Raw genomic sequence first — 18,304 nt, 5'->3', positions numbered from 1 at the left:
CCCAAGCGATCTCATCCCACCCCCCCAACCCACCACCCCCCCATCCCACCCACCATCACCAACACGGCCCCCACTGTTCCCCCCACCAACCCAACCACCCAGCAAAAAAACAACAGCACCAACAGATGCCACCCCCCTCACTGCATCCCCCCCTCCCCCAACAACAGCAACAGCACCAACAGATGCCACCCCCCTCACTGCATCCCCCCCTCCCCCAACAACAGCAACAGCACCAACAGATGCCACCCCCCTCACTGCATCCCCCCCTCCCCCAACAACAACAACCATCTCCCGTTGTTCAGGCATTTGGACAGCCATTGGCTCAGGGGCCTCAGAGTTCCTCCACACTTAGGAGTGCTGGAGGCCCCATGCCGCCCCCCATGGGAGTTTTATCGTCGCCCCCAATAGCGATGGGGGCCCCTGTGGGTGCGGTGAGGCCCCCACCGATGCCGGGGGCCCCTGCTGTGCCCTTTTCTCTGCAGCAGCAGCAACACCAGCAGCAGCCACCGCCTCCGCAGCCCTCGTCCTTACCAGGGAGTGCCGTCATGGCCCCCCCCCCTCCCCCTCCGACGCTGCATCAGCAACAACAACAGCAACAACCCCCCCTGCCTCAGCAACAACAGCAACAACCCCCCCTGCCTCAGCAACAACAGCAACAACCCCCCCTGTCTCAGCAACAACCGGGTGTGCGAATGCCAGTGCCTCCCCCCCCGATGGGGCTTGTTGCCGCGGCAGCTCCCCCTCCTTCCCCCCTCTCACCCCCCCCCCCTCTGCCACTCCTGGTGTGAGCGCAGCCTCTCCCCCGCTAGGTGGGGGAGCTGCTGCCTTGCCCTTTGGAATGTCTGCTCCCCCCCCGCTGCCACGGCCTGGCGCCTTCGGCACGCCTCCACCGCTTTCCACGGGGGGGGCCCCTTTCCCTCCGTTTGGGGGCGCGGGGGCGCATCCCCCTGTCGCGGGGGGGGCCCCCATGCCTCCTCCTATGGGACGGCCTGCGTACTGAGAAGAAGGACAGCCTGCCGCATTTAGTGTCTCAAAGCGACGGCTGCCTCGAACACAGACTACCTTCGCCTTCGTGCTGCCCCTCGCCTGCGTACAGCTGGCGAGCGGTGGCCTCGGGCGATACGAATAGGCGGCCCCTTAATCGAGCGGGCGTGCAGGCATGCATGCATGCATGCACGCATGGGACTAGAGCCCTTTTCGGGGTTGAATCGAAAGAGGCCTCATTCTAGGGGCAAAGGAAGGGGGCGCCCACTTTACAGAGGCAGGGCGAGGGCAGGCACTAGGAGCACGACCTCGAAGTAAAAAGGGCTAGCCAGCTAGCCCGCCCATTATTACCCTCCCCCTTCCTTCCCAGCTCCGTAACTGTCTCGCGTGTGGTGTGTGATGTACAACGTGCAATAGCGCACGGACACTTCTAAACTCAGTAGGGCCCTGGATGCGTGGCCTTTTACGTAGGAGAGGGGCTGAAGGGGAGAGAAAAACAAACGTAACGCCGAGACACCCTCCCCCCGCTCCCACAAAGAGGGGCGCAGCAGTGCGCAGCTACAGGGGCAGAGCGGCGGTCAAACACTTTCTAGCGACAAGGCTAGGGTGAGGAACGAGGCCTCGGAGGTACACTTGAGTAATGCAAGAGCCAGAAATGGACATGGTGACTCGGGTGGCGTGTGAGGTCAGGCCAGTGATGTCAGAACAGAGGGAGGGGTAGGGACGGTATGCTTGCTACGGATGCGTCTCCCAGGGCCCCCACTCTAGCAGTAGTCACTCGGTGTTATCCGTGATTTAAGGCGCCTCTCTGGGGCGTTAAGGGCGCATTGTTGCCACCCCATGAAACTCTCAACTGCGGCTACGGGCGTAGCCTTAAGACATAAGCATGCGCGAAACTACCCAGCCTGGACGGCCGCGAAAGGGGGTTTGGGGCCCCGTGGGGCCCCCCGCCAAGACGTGCCCAGATCTGCGGGTCGTGAAGAGTGAAGGATTCGAGAAGACTGAAGGATATCATGCGAGGGGGGAGGGGGGGGGAAAGAAACAGTAGCTCGCACCACTCCCTCTTCCTTTTACAGCCCCTGCAGCTCTTGCAGAGGCGTCTCGGCACCTCTGCAAGAGCTCGCGAGTTTTGCCTAGGCTTATTTTTTCGCGCATCTGTCCTGCTAATACGAGCTTTATGCAGTTTCTCTTATTAGAGCCCTAATCGCAGTAAGCCTACGCGGTCAGGAGCAACGCGCGGGCAGCCTTTTTTTTCCAGGTGGACAAGCCCACGTGTGTTGGCTTGTGGCGCTGCATACATGGCGACCCCACGTGTAGCCATAGGCTCCCCCTCTTCTACACCCGCCCCTCTACAAAGCCCCCGTGAAAAGCGGCTGGGCTTCCCTGGGGCCCCTCAGTTCCCGATCGGGTACTCTGTAGGCTCCTTGAGGCCCCCCATCCAGGAGCCTGTGCCTGCCTTAGAAGTCGATATGCAAGGAACACACGCAGGACGCTTGAGCTGACTGGGCACAGGCGGAGGCGGGAGGACGCCCGTAGTTGAGCCTCTTCCTTCTGAAGAGCGATACGAGGAGAGCTCCGAATCGTAAGACGAGGAGCTGATAAATCCACGCATACACACAATACACGCATACACACAATACACGCATACACATAATCAGGAAGACAGCAGCAGGTCGAGGCCAGAGGGAAAATCTACCTGCACTGCAAGGGCGTGCGCTGTCTACCAAATTTAGGGGCACCAAAAACAGTTCGCCAGTGCATGCTGCGTAGCCCATAGGCAAGGCACAGAAGCCGAGGCGGCTCTGCAGCAGAGCACCAGCAGCAGTCAGCCTCGCGTTCCAAGAGCGGCCTAAGAGGGGTGGGCGATCGATCTGCTCCTCACCTGCGGCTGCTCGTGTCGAGAGCGGCCATAGGCGATCCAATAGGCAGTACTCCAGCAGACACATGCGTAGAAGGAGAGGCTTTGTTGAAGCTCCTGCGCCTAGAGTCGGGGGCAGTAGAAGCGGCCTCCTGCAGCGGCTGCTGCTGCCACGAGCCAAGCGACCCTTGCGCCGCTCTCAGAGTTGTTTCGCGAAACGTGCTGTTGTTGCTGTTGCTGCTGCTTCCAGCAAGCCATTCGGAGCCCCCTTGCACATCCACATGGGCTAGAGGCTTCTGCTGCTGCTGCTGCACAAGGGGCCTCGTCGGAGCAGCAGAAGTACCAGAGGCTGCAGAGCGCCACGGTTCAGCGGAGACTACACTTGACGTCTCGAGTCCATTCGTGGCTGCCACATCAGGCAGAATGCGCTGCTGTGTTGCACTACCAAAAGCGGCGTTCTCCGCGTACGGCAGCAACAGCCGCTGTTGCTGTTGCTGCAGCTGTTGCAGCTGCTGTTGCTGCAGCAGCTGCTGCTGCTGCAGCTTCGCCACCTGTTGTGCTAAAAAGTCGTTCTGCTGCTGCAGCTGCTTATTTTCTCTCATGACTTCATTGTACGGCTCATCTTGCCGTTCGGCTGGAAGGGGCTGCTGCTCCTGCTGCTCTGCCGCTGGCGCAAGTGAAGCGTTCCCCTTGGGAACGAGTTCGTCTTCCACTACTTGTGGCGCTTCAGGAAAGTTTTCTTCGGAGGCCCCTTCGCCATTCGACGCCTCGGCTGCACGCTTGTCTCTGTCCAAGTGCTGCTGCAGCCCAACGTGCAGCTTGAGCCTCAGGAAGTCGGCGAGCAGCAGCAACTGCTCAACCCCTTCTGCATTGCTGCACGGCTGCGGAGGAAGCGCCTTGTGCTTCTCTTCAAAGGCAGCAAGAGTCGACTGCAGACGCGTGCAGAGAACCGAAACATCTGCCGCGAGTTGCAGCCGACCCTCTTCGGATATGCGCAATCGCTGGCGTGCCCTCGAGAGAGACTCCGTAAGAGATCGATTTGCACGAATCACCCCTGCAAGCTCGTGCTGCAGATCCTGCAGCGCAGCTGCTAGAGGCTGCAGGCAGCACAAATAGAGGGGCAGAGCAGCCAACGGGCATGCGCTCTAGGCGGAGAGAGAGGGAGGGGTCAGGTGCGACCAGACAGACTGCCATCACCATCGCAAATCGTCACCAGGAGAGCCGCAAGGAAGGAACAAAGCGAGAAAGAGGTGGATGGACACTCAGAGAGGTGGGAGCAAGAGCTTTCACGAATGCCGCGTATACTCCCGATGCCACACACTAGGCGCACCTGGTGAGCTGCCTTGAAGGCTGGAGGCTTGAGCCCTTTTTCTTCGAGGCCCCCCCTAAGCTCTTCCATCTTCCCAAGCCAACGGGCTCTGATGCTCCCGATGCTTCTGTTGCTGTAGCCACTTCGCTTCGACCGGTGTCGCTGCTAGGAGGTGTGCAAATGCGGATGACCCCACCGCACTGCTGTATGCGTCCCTTCTACGGTCCCCTTGGCGCGACCGCAGCCAAAGCATTTCAAGCGTTCCCAGGCGTCGCTTGAGGGGCCCCGGGGGCCCCTGTCAGTGGCTTGAGGGCCCCCAAGTTATCGGTGCCACTGGGTGTTGTTGTCTACCGAGAAGAAGTGGGAGCGGGATTCGGCGACCTGGGAGGTCCGTCGCGAAGGAGGTCGTCACAACGATAAATTTAAAACCAAATAAGTTGTCTTTTCACGAAAAAAGCAAAAGACAAGCAGCCCTGCAGCGGCCGTGGTGGCGGACTGTTGCCGCCGCTGCTGCTGCTGTTGGGACAGCCGATAAAGTCCAGTGTATGTACACCTGCTGCTTCCTCCGACAGCTGCAATCGTTTCTCGTAAGCGGATGATGCGCATCTCGAAAAGGTCGTATTACAAGGACATGCAGTTGCCTCACTACTGGCTGCTGCTGCCACTCACAAAATCACACACCCAGGCTCACCGAGCCGCTGCGGCTGGACTGCGTGAGGCGTGAGGCCTCCTGCAAGACGCCCGCCACGCAGGTAACTGCTGCGGCTGCTTCCATTGCTGCTGCAAATGTATTCTACCCGCGCTTGTACTTGGTGAAATTCGCTTTAGGCATTTCGCGTTTCGCCGGTAGCGGCGCCTCAGAGTGCCGGTAGTGCTCCATCCTCTATCGCCTGCCTTTCCGCGTGGTGTTGGTGCCGCTGCTGCCACGCTTGAAGCGGCTTTTCCCCCTGCTGTTGCAACCTCTGCTTCTTAGGGTTCGGGGATACAGAGTTGCAACGGCATTATCAGTTGGTACCCCACACCAGCAACAGCAGTGGTTGCAGCAGCAACCTGCACTCCCCTGCTGCGTATGCGCTTCCAGAGCCCCCTTACTGGAGAAATCACCTGCAGCAACGATAACAACAAAGCCGCAGCTTTCGCGGTAGTTGTTTATCTGGAAAATGGAATTCTCAAACAGAGATCACGTCGCGGGCGTCTCCCCGCTCTACGAAAACGTCTGCAGGTTTCTCAGCGAACATGGATCTGTCCCTCCTGCCGACAGCAGCGACGCCGATCCTGAAGAAGTTTACCCCTCAATCAGCGGCAACAGTGGAGTCGAATCTGGCTTGATCTTTTTGGGGTCTGGAGGCTCGGCCTCGATTCCGCAGCTGAATCACGTGCTGGCGTTCTCCGACGCGCACCACCCCTTTTACCGCTTTGCACGCGGAGAGGCAGTCCTACCTGCTCTCCCCGTGATGCAGCAGCAAGCCATTGAATACAGACAGCGTCTCAAGCGGCTGCAGGTCGAGGCTGCATCAAAACAGCCGACCGCGCTGTGCGCCTCCAGCGATCCCGCAGTCTCTGGATGCAACGGCGTCTCTACAAACGCTGCAACAGGGGAACATGAAACACCGACCCTAAGCGCCTCGGATCTCAGAGATCTCGAGTTGAAGGCAATGGACGCTCGCAATGCTGCCTGCCCAACCTGCCTCAAGGCCTTTCTCTATCCAAACAACCGCAATGGGAGGCGCAACATCTCGCTGCTCCTCTCCGTGGAGAAGAAACGGCTTCTGATCGACTGCGGGAAGACGCTCAGAGACTCAGTCATATCATTTTGCTGCCCTTTTCAGGTGACTTGATGGGTTTCCGAATGCTCCGTTCGCTGCATGCTTTCGACTTGGAGAGCCACAGCCGTTTCAATACACACCGCCAGCGAGCGATGGACTAAAAAAGCACAGAGAGGGAAAGAGACAGCGAGAGAGGGAGGGAGAGATGTTGGAAGATCGGCTTCGCGGAGTGGTAATAGTACGCCATGCCCTCCCCAGGCCTAGGTGACGGGGGTGCTGCTGCATGCTGACACCTCCGTTTTTGTTTTCTGCCTTTTCTCAGATAAGCTCCGTAGATGCGGTGTTTCTTACGCACGACCACATGGACGCTGTGGGAGGCCTTGACGATCTCCGAGACATGCAACCTTTCGACCGCCTCACCTTGCGCAGCCTTTCAGCCGGAGAAGCCTTAGGATCCCGTGATGAGCGAGCAGTCACTCGCTGGTATGCTCCGAAAGAATGGATTAGCTGCTTTCTGGGGGCACGCACTTTCGCTTCCGTGTCGCGTAGTTACTCCTACTTGTTGCGCCCCTACATAGAGCGCGGGAGCGGCGGCAGCAGCAAAGTCACAGCACAAACAGCAGCACAAACAGCGGCGGCTTGTCAAGCATCCGATTGCATTGTTAAGGAAACGGAGGATGGGGAGTTCGCGCTCACGAACACGGGGCGCTTGCTGCTGAGGCGTAAAGTTGCGTGCATAGACTTTCACATTCTGAATGACACGGTGGTGTCTGCAGCTTCTCCTGCAGCTGCAGCGGAAGCTGCAGCAAAGGTATCAGCCGCAGCGGCAGCAACAATGCAAACTGCAGTTGCATCTCTCCCTGGAGGAGTGCCGCGCCCTCTGGGGTGTAGAGACACCGTAGTTCCGGCAGTAGCGAACGCAGGGAAGGGCCTGCAGCAGCAGCAACAGCAGCAGTGCGACGACTCAGCAGCGGCTGCTGCTGCCGTGAGGGTGGGAGTTGTTGACGATTGGGGGTTCTCGCGTTTGGAGTTGCAGGGTAAGAAAGAATCAAAAGCGGCGCTGAGTGTGGTGCTCCCCTGCTGAATTTTTTGCGCGTGCTTCGCGTTTTGCGAGCTCTAGAAAATTTTTTCGGGAGAGGCCACGCTGAGGCTGCTACCACTACTGTCTCTTTTACTGCGTTGCGGGTGTCTGTTTGCTGCTTGCCGGCCTTCTCTTGCGTGGCATGGGTGTTACAGCTAGCTGTGCCAGCAGAAGCCTTCGTGCGCTCTCAGCTTGCGTGTGGGGCTCTCTGCAGGTGTACGAACACCCATTTTCTCCTTCCCAGTGTATCACGGGGGGTCATACGTCTGCCTCGGCCTTATGTCTTTGGGAGCGGAACCATTCCTTCTTCTCTCGGATGTGACTGCGGTCCCCGCGGTAGTGCTGCAGCGTCTTCTCGAGCTTCCTAGGCCTGAGGTGCGATCAAGCATTCTGTTGTTTTGCCGAGTGGACTCGGGTGACGCCTCTGCCTGCCCGTTTTGCGGTTATTGCGTTTGCCAGTGGGGGGATCGCCCTGCGCTTTTCGCGCCCCCTTCACGTGTTGTGCTGGCTGCGTTGCGTCTTTTGAGCACGCAGGTGATGGTGGTGGATGCCATAGGGGAGAGGCCGCATGCAGCGCATTTCTCGCTGCAGGAGGCGCTGGATCTTGGAGTCCTCTTGCAGCCGCGACGGTTGCTTTTTGTGGGAATGGATTGTTGTTTAGAGCACAACCTTACCAATAGACGCCTCCAGGTGTGGTTGACTCAACACAGAGAGATGTATCGAGCAGTGAACGGGAGAGAGAGTCGCATCCAAGAAGTGCGGCTTGCGCACGACGGACTCTTCCTTGCGTTCAACACGGGTGCTGCGTAGATCACACACAGCCTTACGGGTTCTCTTGCTTCCTTCCTCTCATCCTGTGTGGCCTGTGGCGCCTCTCGGCAGCTGTGGCTGACTGAAGGCTGACATGCGATTTGTTTCTGCTGCCGTGAATGGGGACTAAAGAAATCGCAATGGGGGCAGCATCTGCCGTCGGCTCGTGCCCTCGGACGCCCCGAGAACGGAGGCTTCAGCTTCAGATTATTGCTGAACTGAAGTCTTTTGGCTTCCTCACTCCGCTATTCTGCGGAACGGGGAGGCCCTACTAAGGTCTCATAGACCAGCAGCGGCAGTTTAGGTGTAGCCAAAAGCAGGGCGTAGCGCGTCATGGGTTCTGCTTGCAAGGGGACGGGAAGGGGAGGAAGAAGCGGGAAGGAAGGGTTGCGCTGCGGGTGGAGGCTCCCGAGGCGAGGTAGCGTGAGACAGTGCGTGGCCGCTAAATGCGTTTAGGCACTCGCCTTCTGTTCGCTCTATCGGAGTTGGTCACGAGTTCTCCCTAGCGGGCATTGCGAGCTCCCCAGGGAGCTAACAGCAATGGCCTTAAGTGTGTAAAACAACGAAAAGAGTCAAGAGCAGCGGGTGCCCGCATGACACCACAGATAACCCCAACTTTTGTCTACAAATGGCATCGGAGTCCTCATGGGAAACGGCTAGCAGGAAGGGGACAGGTCTGCTCCTCCCCCCGACGTTCCCCCTCCTGCAGCATTTCTCCCTCCCTTTCTCTCTTTTTGAGACGCGCAAAACAGGCTAGCGCGCTGCTTGCGCGTGGTGGCGAGTGCCCGCGTAGCGCAGCCCGTCTCGCAGGAAAGGTCGCTAGCTAGCTCGTTCTGTCGAAACGCCCTCGTTTTGCAAGGACGCCGTCCAGCAGCGCTCTGAAGAGCGAGCTGCACGGGAAGGGAGGAGGGAGTAAACATCCGATCCCGCTGAGCTCTGCCGCGCGTTCTGGGTTCGTATCGAACGCGCTGAGCCTACAGCCGAGAAAAGCAAATATGCGCCGCTGCCCTCCCGCCTTCGGCTAGCTAGGCACCGAGAGAAGTTGCAGCGAGGCCAGCGTGAGGCGACCGGCTAGCGCTTGTCTTTTGAAAGGCTACGTTTCTTTGCGCGAGCTAGCCACAGGTGTTGCGAGCGGGCGGGAGACGGGCTGCGCAACGCCTTGCAGCTCCGGGGGTGTGTTTTTGTCTGGCTGCTCCTCTGTTCCTTCCAACGCATGCGGCTGCTGGGCTATGGCCTGAGGGCCTTGTGGCGCAGCAGGAGACGAGGAGGCTTTGGGAGCAGCGGCTCCCTTCGCAGCCTTGCCCCCTGCAGCGGGGACTGAAGACGATTGCGACGGCTTGCCGCTAGGGGCTTCCACGGCGCTCGCGCACGGTGAAGCAGCGGGAAGGTGGCGCGCATTCAGAGTGGTGCTTGCAGGGAACTCGGTGACAAGGCCCGTCTCGTGGGAAACAACATGGAAGATGAGGGAGTTGCTCTCGCTCTTCAGCGTGACGGTGTCGAGCTCCTGCAAGGCGCCTTGCAGCAGCAGCTGGGCAATGCGTGTTTCCACCAACCGCTGAATCAGCCGCTTGAGGGGCCGCGCTCCGTACGCCGGATCGTACCTGCGAAAAGCAGTGCGGGGCAGGCAACGAGGGAAAAAAGTTAGAGAAACACGCAAGCGTAGACTCCCAACCAAGATACGCACCACCACATCCAGACGCACGCGCAAGGCACGCGGCACACACACGTCCACACGCATGCCCCTCCATCACACTGAAGCAACTGGACTGTCTGCATACAATGCATGCATGCGCTGTGTCACACTTGACGCTAGCGCTGTGGGGTGAGAGGAGGCCTGAAGCGCCTCGAATTCCAAAACACACTTGGAAGGGGGCCCCTCCCCCCCTTTTCCGCCCTTGTAAGGTGCTGCTTTACGATTCAACCAGAGAGTTCTGCCACCACTCCCTTCTCCCCCCTTCTCGCCCCCAGCCAGCGAGACACAGCACGCGCCTGCACAGCTGGAAATGCAGTGGGCGACAACGCAGTAGCACTCGTAGAGCGCTCGCGCTTTTCAGCCCTCTCATTAGCCTTCGAACTAACCCGGTGTCGGCTAAATGCGTAAGCGCCGATTCTTCCACTTTGAGCTTAACCTTCTTCTCTGCCAGCCGATCCGCTACACGTTCCATCTCAATGCGCACGACCTCCTTAATCTCTGAGAAGAAAACCCCCGAACACCTCCCCACCCCTTCCCAATGCTTCCATCACAGGCACAATGCGCCCTACGTGTGTCGCAATGGCGGAAAACTTCCTGACGTCTTCGACGCATGCCCCGCACCGATACACCGGATAGACGCTTTACGACCTAGAAGGCGCCCCCCATCGACAAAGCATGCAAATCTGTGAACGTGCAGAAGCACGAACGGATTATCATGGAAATTCTTCGTGTCCATGCAAATCGAACCATAAGGCCACCAGCAGATGCACGTCTCCGCTCAGTGCAGAGAGAGCGACAGCCACCACACACTGCCAGAGCAGCACTCGAAGCCCCCTCTCCACTCCCGCAGCTTGCAGGGAGAACTGCGTGGCCATTGCCCCTCTCGGCATGCAAAAATCTTCAGATAGACGCGGGGAAGCTGTATCCCATTTTGGCTCGCTGCCCTTCCAGCACCTTACGTTGCATGGTGAGGGTATCAAACACGACAAACTCGTCAATGCGATTGTAAAACTCGGGGCGCAGTGTATCCCGCGCCGTCTGCATGACCTTCCTGATTCAAAAACGAAAGGCACACGCAGGAGCAACGGCAGCAGCACTCAAACCACCAACATGCAGCGACTCACGCGGCAGCATTTGTGTGGGTTTTATCCATGGTAAACGCAACCCGTCTTCAGATACCCTTTCCAGCAAAACACCACAAAAAACGCCGCTTTCACCCCCCAACGCCCCCACATGCCCTAACGCCCCCCTGCCCCGCAGCAAGGTCTCCTTTTATCGGCCTCAGATTCGCCTTTTCCGCGTCATTGCCGTACAAGGGCCCTCCTGAAGGAGAGCGCTCTGGCTTGCGCATCCCTGCATTTTTCGTAGGGCCTCTTTTGCTTCATCCTCGGCATTCAGGCGTGCAAACAGACGTGTGTGCATGCTTTGCACGCGAATCCAAGCCACATCATTACAGCTGCATGTACCATTTTAAGGAGGAGCGGCTCGTGAAAAAATAAAACAGCTTCCCACGGCACAACACAACACACCCAACTGCAAGTGTATATGTATATACAGGCCTCCAGATGGAGGCCTCGATGAACATCGCCTCTCAACTTTTCAATCTTTCAAACCCCCCTCCTCCTTCAGCATCCTTCCACGAGCAGCCATGTAACAACAACACCCACGGGGACCCCTACTGTGGGCGCGTTTGTGCGCGTGTTACAGACTTTTCGACTTCTTGTCTCTTGCTGGGGTCTCCTGCACTCTCCAAGAGTGCATCAGCACCCAAGTTGGACGTAAAGATGACAACGCAGTTCCTGAAGTTGACGGCGTTGCCCTTGCCGTCTGTCAGGCGGCCCTCGTCAAGGAGTTGCAGCAACACATTGAAGATCTCCGGATGTGCCTTTTCCCTGACGTCCACATGTGCAGCAGAAAACGCATAAAGGGTAAATGGTCGCTCCTTCGACAAGCAGGGTTCAGCCAGCACGCTCCCAGGGAGAGCAGAGAGGCACGCGGTGAGTACCGAAGCCACGCATGCAGACATACACACAGAGGCCGCAGAGCGCAAAGCGGGGTGGCGTGAAAGTCACTTCATACCATAAATGCAGAGATGCATGCACATACATACAGGCGTACGTGCTGCCACGTGCGCGCATTAAAGCGCGAGAGAAGAAGGGACAAACAAGAAACTGATGTTGCTGCGCTACCCTCCAGAAAGGTGGATCTGCCGTCACTTAGAGGGGTGGGGTATAGGCAACAGAACGGTAACACGCGTGTCGTTTTCCCCCCTTGCCCTCCCTCTCCCTCTCCTCTCCGCAAAACGGCCTGCATGGCTGTGCGGAGAAAGACAGATTCTCAAGGCCCTATTCTTCATGATGGTTTTGCGTGTGCAGTCCTACATTTCATCGAAGAGGATGACTGAGTAGGGCTTCTTGCGCACCGCGTCCGTGAGCTGCCCCCCTTGCTCAAAGCCAATGTAACCAGGGGGAGCTCCTATGAGCCGCGAGACGCTGTGCCTCTCCATATATTCGCTCATGTTGATCCGTACAATGGCATCTTCTGAAGATTTACAGACATGCATGCACACGCAGAGGAAGCGGCAGACACACACAGTTCTCCTCCCCCCTTGCGGTCTGCCACACCCTAGAGGGTTTGCTGCTGCTGCCTCTGAGGTGCCGTTGCTCCTGCTGAGGCCTCATGAGGCCTTCAGACAGAACGGAAAATCTTGCGAGAAGTGCGTCAGAGGCAGTGTGCATGCAGAGGGCCAGCAACGCAGAGAGGGAGCGACAAGGAGAGACACACTCTCTTGCCCGCCGTCTTTCCAGTTCCCCGTGACACCCCCTACATGTGAGCCTCTCTCTCTCTCTCTCGAAAAAGAAAAAGCCTCAATAGCTCGCTTCGCGCGTACCTGAGGCAAAGAGAGACTCTGCCAAGGCCCTGCAAAGCTCCGTCTTCCCAACGCCGGTAGGACCAAGGAAGAAGAGGGACGCAATTGGTCGGTTGGGGTCGTTAAGTCCAGCGCGCGACCTCTGGATGGCATTGGCGACGGCTGCTACCTGCAAGGACAAGGAAAGGGTGGCGAAAGAAAAAGGCTCACAACAACATGCGTGGTGGGCTTCCCATGCATGCAGCGCCGTCATCCTAAGCGGCAAATCCATACCAGCCCACCCCAGCCTCTCTCTTCCCCCTGTGCTGCCCGGCTGTTAAACACGTTGCCAATCGAAGCAGGATGACACCTGCCATGCCGCAGAAAACACACCGCCTTGTCCTGTGCCACGACTCGCTCATGCAGCGTGTCTTCAAGCGTCAACAGCTTCTGCTTTTCCGACTGCTTCAAACGCGTCAACGGTATGCCCGTCCACACAGCAACTACCCCTGCAATGTCATCCGCCGTCACTTCGTCCCGCAGCAGCCGGCGACCCTCTGCATGAGCCTCCTTATACTGTTTCTCCGCCTCGGTGAGCTGCCGCTGTAGCACCCCCAAGCACATACACACACACATTCATGTATATATGTATATATATTATGCTTTTAGTACGCATACATACATGCATACATATATATATATATAGGGCGACCCTGCACATACGTTAACATATTCATACACACATTACTCACACACATATATCAGCGTGTGTACGTACACGGACACGGACACGGCTGGCCAGCAAGCAAACACGTCTCGACAATTCTCAGTTGGCTTCATGTAATGCGGTGAACGAGCGCCATGGGTGCACCATAGGCAACAATGCTCGAGGAGCGTCACGCTTCCTTGACGTATATATATGTATATGTATATATATAGGGCCCTCCTTCCTAGCGCAGCAGGAGCACACCCCTACTGACTGCAACAGTTCCACCACCTGTCGCCCCCTCGCCCTCCTAGCCGGTAGGCCCTCTAAGCAGCTGCATGAAGAGAGCACCGCAAGCTGTACGTACTGCACGAAAGCATTACCTCCAGGTCAGGGAGAGTTTCGAAGCGCAGCTCTGCAGCCCTGTTGAGGTCAAAGTCTCTCTCTGCCTTTTCAACTTCCACCTTGACGACATCAATCCTCTCCTTGACGGCCCTAATGGCATCTACTTGACTTTTCTCCTTGGTCCAAGCGTCTGTCAGAGTGGCCTGCAGCATCCCGCATACAGCAGAAAAAGACACACGCAAAGTCGCATGCACGCATGTCTCACAGCCGCAGCCCCAGCGCATCCTTCCATGGGAGGCAGCTACGCGGGCAGCACACGTCTATGTGCTTTTGCAAACGCTCAACAACCAATCCAAACAATACACCAGCCAACACGTGGAAGCAACTGGAGAACTGCACACGAATTCAGGGAAGCACGCGCGGAAATACGTTCACAAAAATCCTGACAAGATGCGTGGGAGACGCATGGCAGGGCCAAACCAACACACATAGAGAAAGAGAGAGAGACACGTACACACACACGTACACACGTACACACACACATAACGGCAGACGCCGCACTCGCGCGGAAAGACCATTGCCGCTAGATGCACATGCGACTTGCACAATGCAGCCAGTACATAGAAGGGCGCGGGAAGGCCGACATCTGAGATGCAGTTTGCAGGACCTAGCAGGAAGAGCAGTCAACATTTTGTGGGTAAAAAAAGTCACCTGTTGCGCTTGGAGTTTCTCGATTTGGCTTTCTACTGCCCTGAGCCTTAGACGCTCTTGTTCATCAAGCTCCCTTGTCTTCCCATCTCCCAGAATCGAGATGCGCTCCATCTCGAGTTGCAGCAAAAGGCGATCCATGCGATCGAGCTGGATGGGCTTGCTGCTGACTTGGATCTTCAGACGTGCGGCGGCTTCGTCGACAAGATCGATTGCCTTGTCCGGAAGGAACCGATCTCTGCGAGCAGCAGTACACGCGTGCATGAGGGTAGAGATTCCAGCAAGAGACCGCGACGGCGGCAAAGAAGAATACAGGGCGGAAATGGCAGCATTGACCAGCAGAGAGCGGCTTTCTCTCTTTGTTCGTCTACAAGCAGCAGCAGCAGCAGCAGCAGTGGCGTTGGCATACGTTATGTAACGACTTGCGAGGTGGGCAGCTTCCACAAGGGCTGAGTCTAAAATGCGGACGCCATGATGCACCTCGTACCGCTCCTTGAGACCCCTCAGGATGCTAACCGTAGCTTCGACCTGAGGCTCCTCGACCTGGCATGAAAGCAGCACAGCAGACGCAGGGGAAGTGCTCCTCTCAGCTGTCTGTCCTGTTAGCTAGCTACACCTCCTGCTTTAGCCTTTTTGTGCTGCCTGACGAAGGGGAGAAGGGGGGACGTTCTGTGCGAAATCCGCGAGTCTACGAGCAGCCCTTGACAGCTGCCACTCTGTGACAACGGACAAGAACTCTTTGGAAGCGGCGCTCGAGGGCCTTGTCTTTTTCCATGTGCTGCCGGTATTCTTGCGTTGTCGTGGCTCCAATACAGCGCAGCTCCCCCCGAGCCAACAGAGGCTGCAGGGAACGAAGGCAGAGTTGCATGCCGCAGACATGCCTAGCATACACTGCGTTCGCTCAGCACGCAGAGACCCCACCCCCGCCTCCTACTCCTCCTACAGACCTCTCTCTCTCTTGCCACCACGCAGGGAGAAAGCGAAATCGAGAAGGCCTCGAATTCCGAACGGCTTTCAAATCTGCAGCAGCCCCCCTGTGTACTAATAGCCGGCTTTCCTCGAGTCAAAGACAGACGGAAGAGGGCAAGAGAAGGCAAGGCAGCACACGACGCCAATCCGCAGCTCCTACCTTGAGTAAATTTCCCGCATCCATCGCACCCTCAGACGAGGCCCCCGCTCCGACAACCGTGTGAATCTCGTCAATGAAGAGCACGACGTCCCCTTCCGAGTCTTGGACGTCCTTCAAGACGGCCTTCAGACGCTCCTCGAACTCCCCGCGATACTTTGACCCTGATTACACAGTACCCCCACCCCAGACACGAACGCATGTGCTGCCTAGGAGAGAAAGCGAAGAACGACATACGGCAGCTGCTGCTGTTTGCCCCTCGCTACGCCTCCCCGCCAACCAACGCGCGCCTCCCGGCAGGTTCGGTTGGGTACACGGCTAGCCAGCTGCTTCGGGCTCTTCCTGCTTGTGTTGCTGCTCGTGTTTACGGGCAGCAAAAAGCGAAGCAGAACAGCTCGTGAACAAACAGAGACGGAGAGAAAGAGGTACTTTAGGCACACCTAGGCAGTAGGGGGGAGCCGCAGCATGATGGGATTCACATTATGTGTGCATGCGTGCATGCACACAATCACGTACACATATACACACACACATACAGAAACACACATATACATACATAAACGTGCATATACATAAACATACACATAAACACACATACACATACGAATACACACAAACACACATAAACACACACACAGAAACACATCTACACATACAGAAACACACATACACATACGAATACACATAAACACACACACAGAAACACATACACATAAACGCACACATACACATACACATAAACACACATGTACATGTACAGAAAAACACACATATACACATACACATAAACACACATATACATATACCGAAAAACACACATACACATATACAAAAACACCCACCCACCGATGCATACCTGCTACCAGAGCGCCCATGTCCAAGGCGAGAACACGTCTGCCTTTCAGCGAATCCGGAACATCCCCCGACACGATCCGTTGAGCGAGTCCCTCCACAATGGCCGTTTTGCCAACTCCAGGATCGCCAAGGAGAATCGGGTTATTCTTGGTTCGTCTCGAGAGGATTTGGATCGTGCGGCGAATCTCGTCATCCCTTCCTATCACCGGATCCAGCTTGCCTGCACGAGCCTCGCTCGTGAGGTCCTTGGAATACCTTTCCAACGCTTGATACGCCTAAAGAAGGGACAGCCAACACACATCAGCGCGTCCACATGCAGCATTCCCAGCGATTTTTCCTTTAAAGAGCATCGGGATGCACACGCTGCCGCTTCCTCTTCTCATGAGATGCTTTTGCATCTCGGGCTTCCGGGGAGGCACATCCAAACGTGTCTGTCCTATAGAAGAGGGAGATAAGAAGGGGAAGAGGGAGATAAGAAGGAGGAAAGGAAGATAAGAAGGAGGAGAGGGAGATAAGAAGGGGAAGAGGGAGATAAGAAGGAGGAAAGGAAGATAAAAAGGAGGAAAGGAAGAGAAGCAGGAGGAAAGGAAGAGAAGAAGGAGGAAAGGAAGATAAAAAGGAGGAAAGGAAGATAAGAAGGAGGAAAGGAAGAGAAGCAGGAGGAAAGGGTGATAAGAAAAGTAATAGATGGGGGAAAGCGCAGCCTCCCGCGACAGTTAAGGTATGAGAATGAACCTCACCATTTCGGGATTTTTCGTGTCCACTCGTTTCTTCCCGCGAACTTCAACTACCGCATCCTTAATCTTGTTAAAACTTACGCCTTGGCGTTGCAGCGCAGGCCGAAGGAACTTTGCGTCCTCGGCCGCCAACCCCAGCAGCAAATGCTCTACGGAGAGGTACTCGTCCTGACAAAGTTCAAAAGAACTCACCATACAGCAGACGCCGTAAGACGTGCCCCAGCACACCCGCCGCAGGGGCCTGCTGACAGCGCGCGGAGAAATTCCCAAGAAATGCGTGTGCCCTGTCAAAGCCAAAGCCTCGCTACGGTGCGGATGCTCGACCGACCCTGCACAGGACGCTCCCGAATCAAACTTCTTCCACGCTACTTCCTCGCCCCCAAGTCTCACATACACACACATGTATGCACCACACTCTCGCTGCAGAGGAAGCCTCACTCTAAATTCCCTCTTGAACCTCTGAGCCGACGCAAGAACTTGCTGGAGGCCTCTCCCCAAGACCTTCTGGTCGCCGAACCCCAGAGCCATCCGTGGCTGCCTCTCTAAATGCCTCTGAACTTCATCCGTGAGCTGCTCGACGGAAACTCCTGCCCGCGTGAGCACTCTGTATGCCAGGCCCTCGGGGCCGTCCTGGAGAAGGGCTGCATGCACATACACGCTACGCGAGGTAGTGCCAAGAATGTTAGCCCCCTGCCTCCCCGCTGCCTTTCGCTGAGGCTCTGCCAGCACCACCTCTCAGACGCGACAAGCCAACACAGCCCACCAGCTGCGCGCCACTGCAGCGTCCCTTCCAGCGCCGTGCAAGCCCGAATACTGCGGCTTTCTCGCAATCCACGCGAAAAAGCGCAGCAGGAAAAATGAACTCCTGGAAGGCAGGCCCTAATCTGCATGCACTCCCTTCTGTACTAGGGGCTAAGCTTCTCTGGAAAAAAGGACACACCTAGGAGCAGCATCTCGGCCTCGACATACGCCGATTCGTGCTTATCGGCAATAGATCCAAGGGCCCCCATCGCCTCCCACGCCTTTTCGGTGTAGTCGCTGGCGTCTAAAACAAGGCCGTCATCTGCAGCCTGAAGGGCAAGGGGGCCCCTAGGGGACCTTGGAAATCCACTGGACCGCTCCTCTCGAAAGTTTCTCCACATGCAGCCATACCAGCCGCCCCGGCCTAGGGGCCCCCCCCCTCCAAGGAAGGAGGCGTCCAGGGGCCCCCCGCCCCTGCTGCAGCCTCTCGTGGATCCTGAGGTGCCGTGGAGGTTGCTGCTGGAAGCTCCTCGGATGTTTGATCGCGAGAAGAAGTCGCGAAGGCCGCCTGAGGCAAAAAAAAAAATAGAGCGCGTGTGCCACAACGGTGTAGATTTGTCCTTCTACCTGCGTGGGCCTCTTATCTCTCCGTCTGTCTGCGCTACGCCAGGAGCGAGACAAGAGCATACAGCGGGCACGAGTGGCTTGCGACTGGGCGTCTCCGTAGGTGTTTGTGT

The 18,304-nt window shown here is 57.0% G+C and overlaps 3 protein-coding genes across 3 annotated transcripts; 1 reads left to right on the top strand and 2 right to left on the bottom strand.

Annotated features, from left to right (window-relative positions):
- Positions 1-2,377: 2,377 nt before the first annotated feature.
- Positions 2,378-4,241, bottom strand: LOC34619121 (mediator of RNA polymerase II transcription subunit 15). The gene is made up of 5 exons (XM_026337076.1): positions 4,173-4,241; positions 3,621-3,936; positions 3,349-3,566; positions 2,867-3,231; positions 2,378-2,579 (listed from the first exon to the last, which is right to left on the bottom strand). Exons 1-5 carry the CDS (start codon positions 4,239-4,241, stop codon positions 2,378-2,380), a joined length of 1,170 nt encoding a protein of 389 aa, XP_026192861.1.
- Positions 4,242-5,311: 1,070 nt separating this feature from the next.
- On the top strand, positions 5,312-7,808 carry LOC34619120. The gene is made up of 4 exons (XM_026337075.1): positions 5,312-5,980; positions 6,240-6,954; positions 7,213-7,373; positions 7,533-7,808. Exons 1-4 carry the CDS (start codon positions 5,312-5,314, stop codon positions 7,806-7,808), a joined length of 1,821 nt encoding a protein of 606 aa, XP_026192860.1.
- A 1,093-nt stretch (positions 7,809-8,901) lies between these two features.
- On the bottom strand, positions 8,902-17,968 carry LOC34619119 (chaperone protein ClpB 2). The gene is made up of 16 exons (XM_026337074.1): positions 17,767-17,968; positions 17,265-17,467; positions 16,830-16,994; positions 16,091-16,364; positions 15,238-15,398; positions 14,839-14,949; positions 14,518-14,651; positions 14,112-14,346; positions 13,439-13,603; positions 12,743-12,952; positions 12,392-12,539; positions 11,883-12,042; positions 11,207-11,393; positions 10,461-10,548; positions 9,888-9,999; positions 8,902-9,409 (listed from the first exon to the last, which is right to left on the bottom strand). Exons 1-16 carry the CDS (start codon positions 17,966-17,968, stop codon positions 8,902-8,904), a joined length of 3,063 nt encoding a protein of 1,020 aa, XP_026192859.1.
- Between the last annotated feature and the right edge of the window lie 336 nt (positions 17,969-18,304).

This window comes from Cyclospora cayetanensis, unplaced genomic scaffold, assembly GCF_002999335.1.
Source record: "Cyclospora cayetanensis isolate NF1_C8 unplaced genomic scaffold, CcayRef3 CcayRef3_contig_162, whole genome shotgun sequence".
In the NCBI taxonomy this organism is placed as follows: Eukaryota; Apicomplexa; class Conoidasida; order Eucoccidiorida; family Eimeriidae; genus Cyclospora; species Cyclospora cayetanensis.
This window is presented reverse-complemented; position numbering and strand designations above follow the sequence as displayed.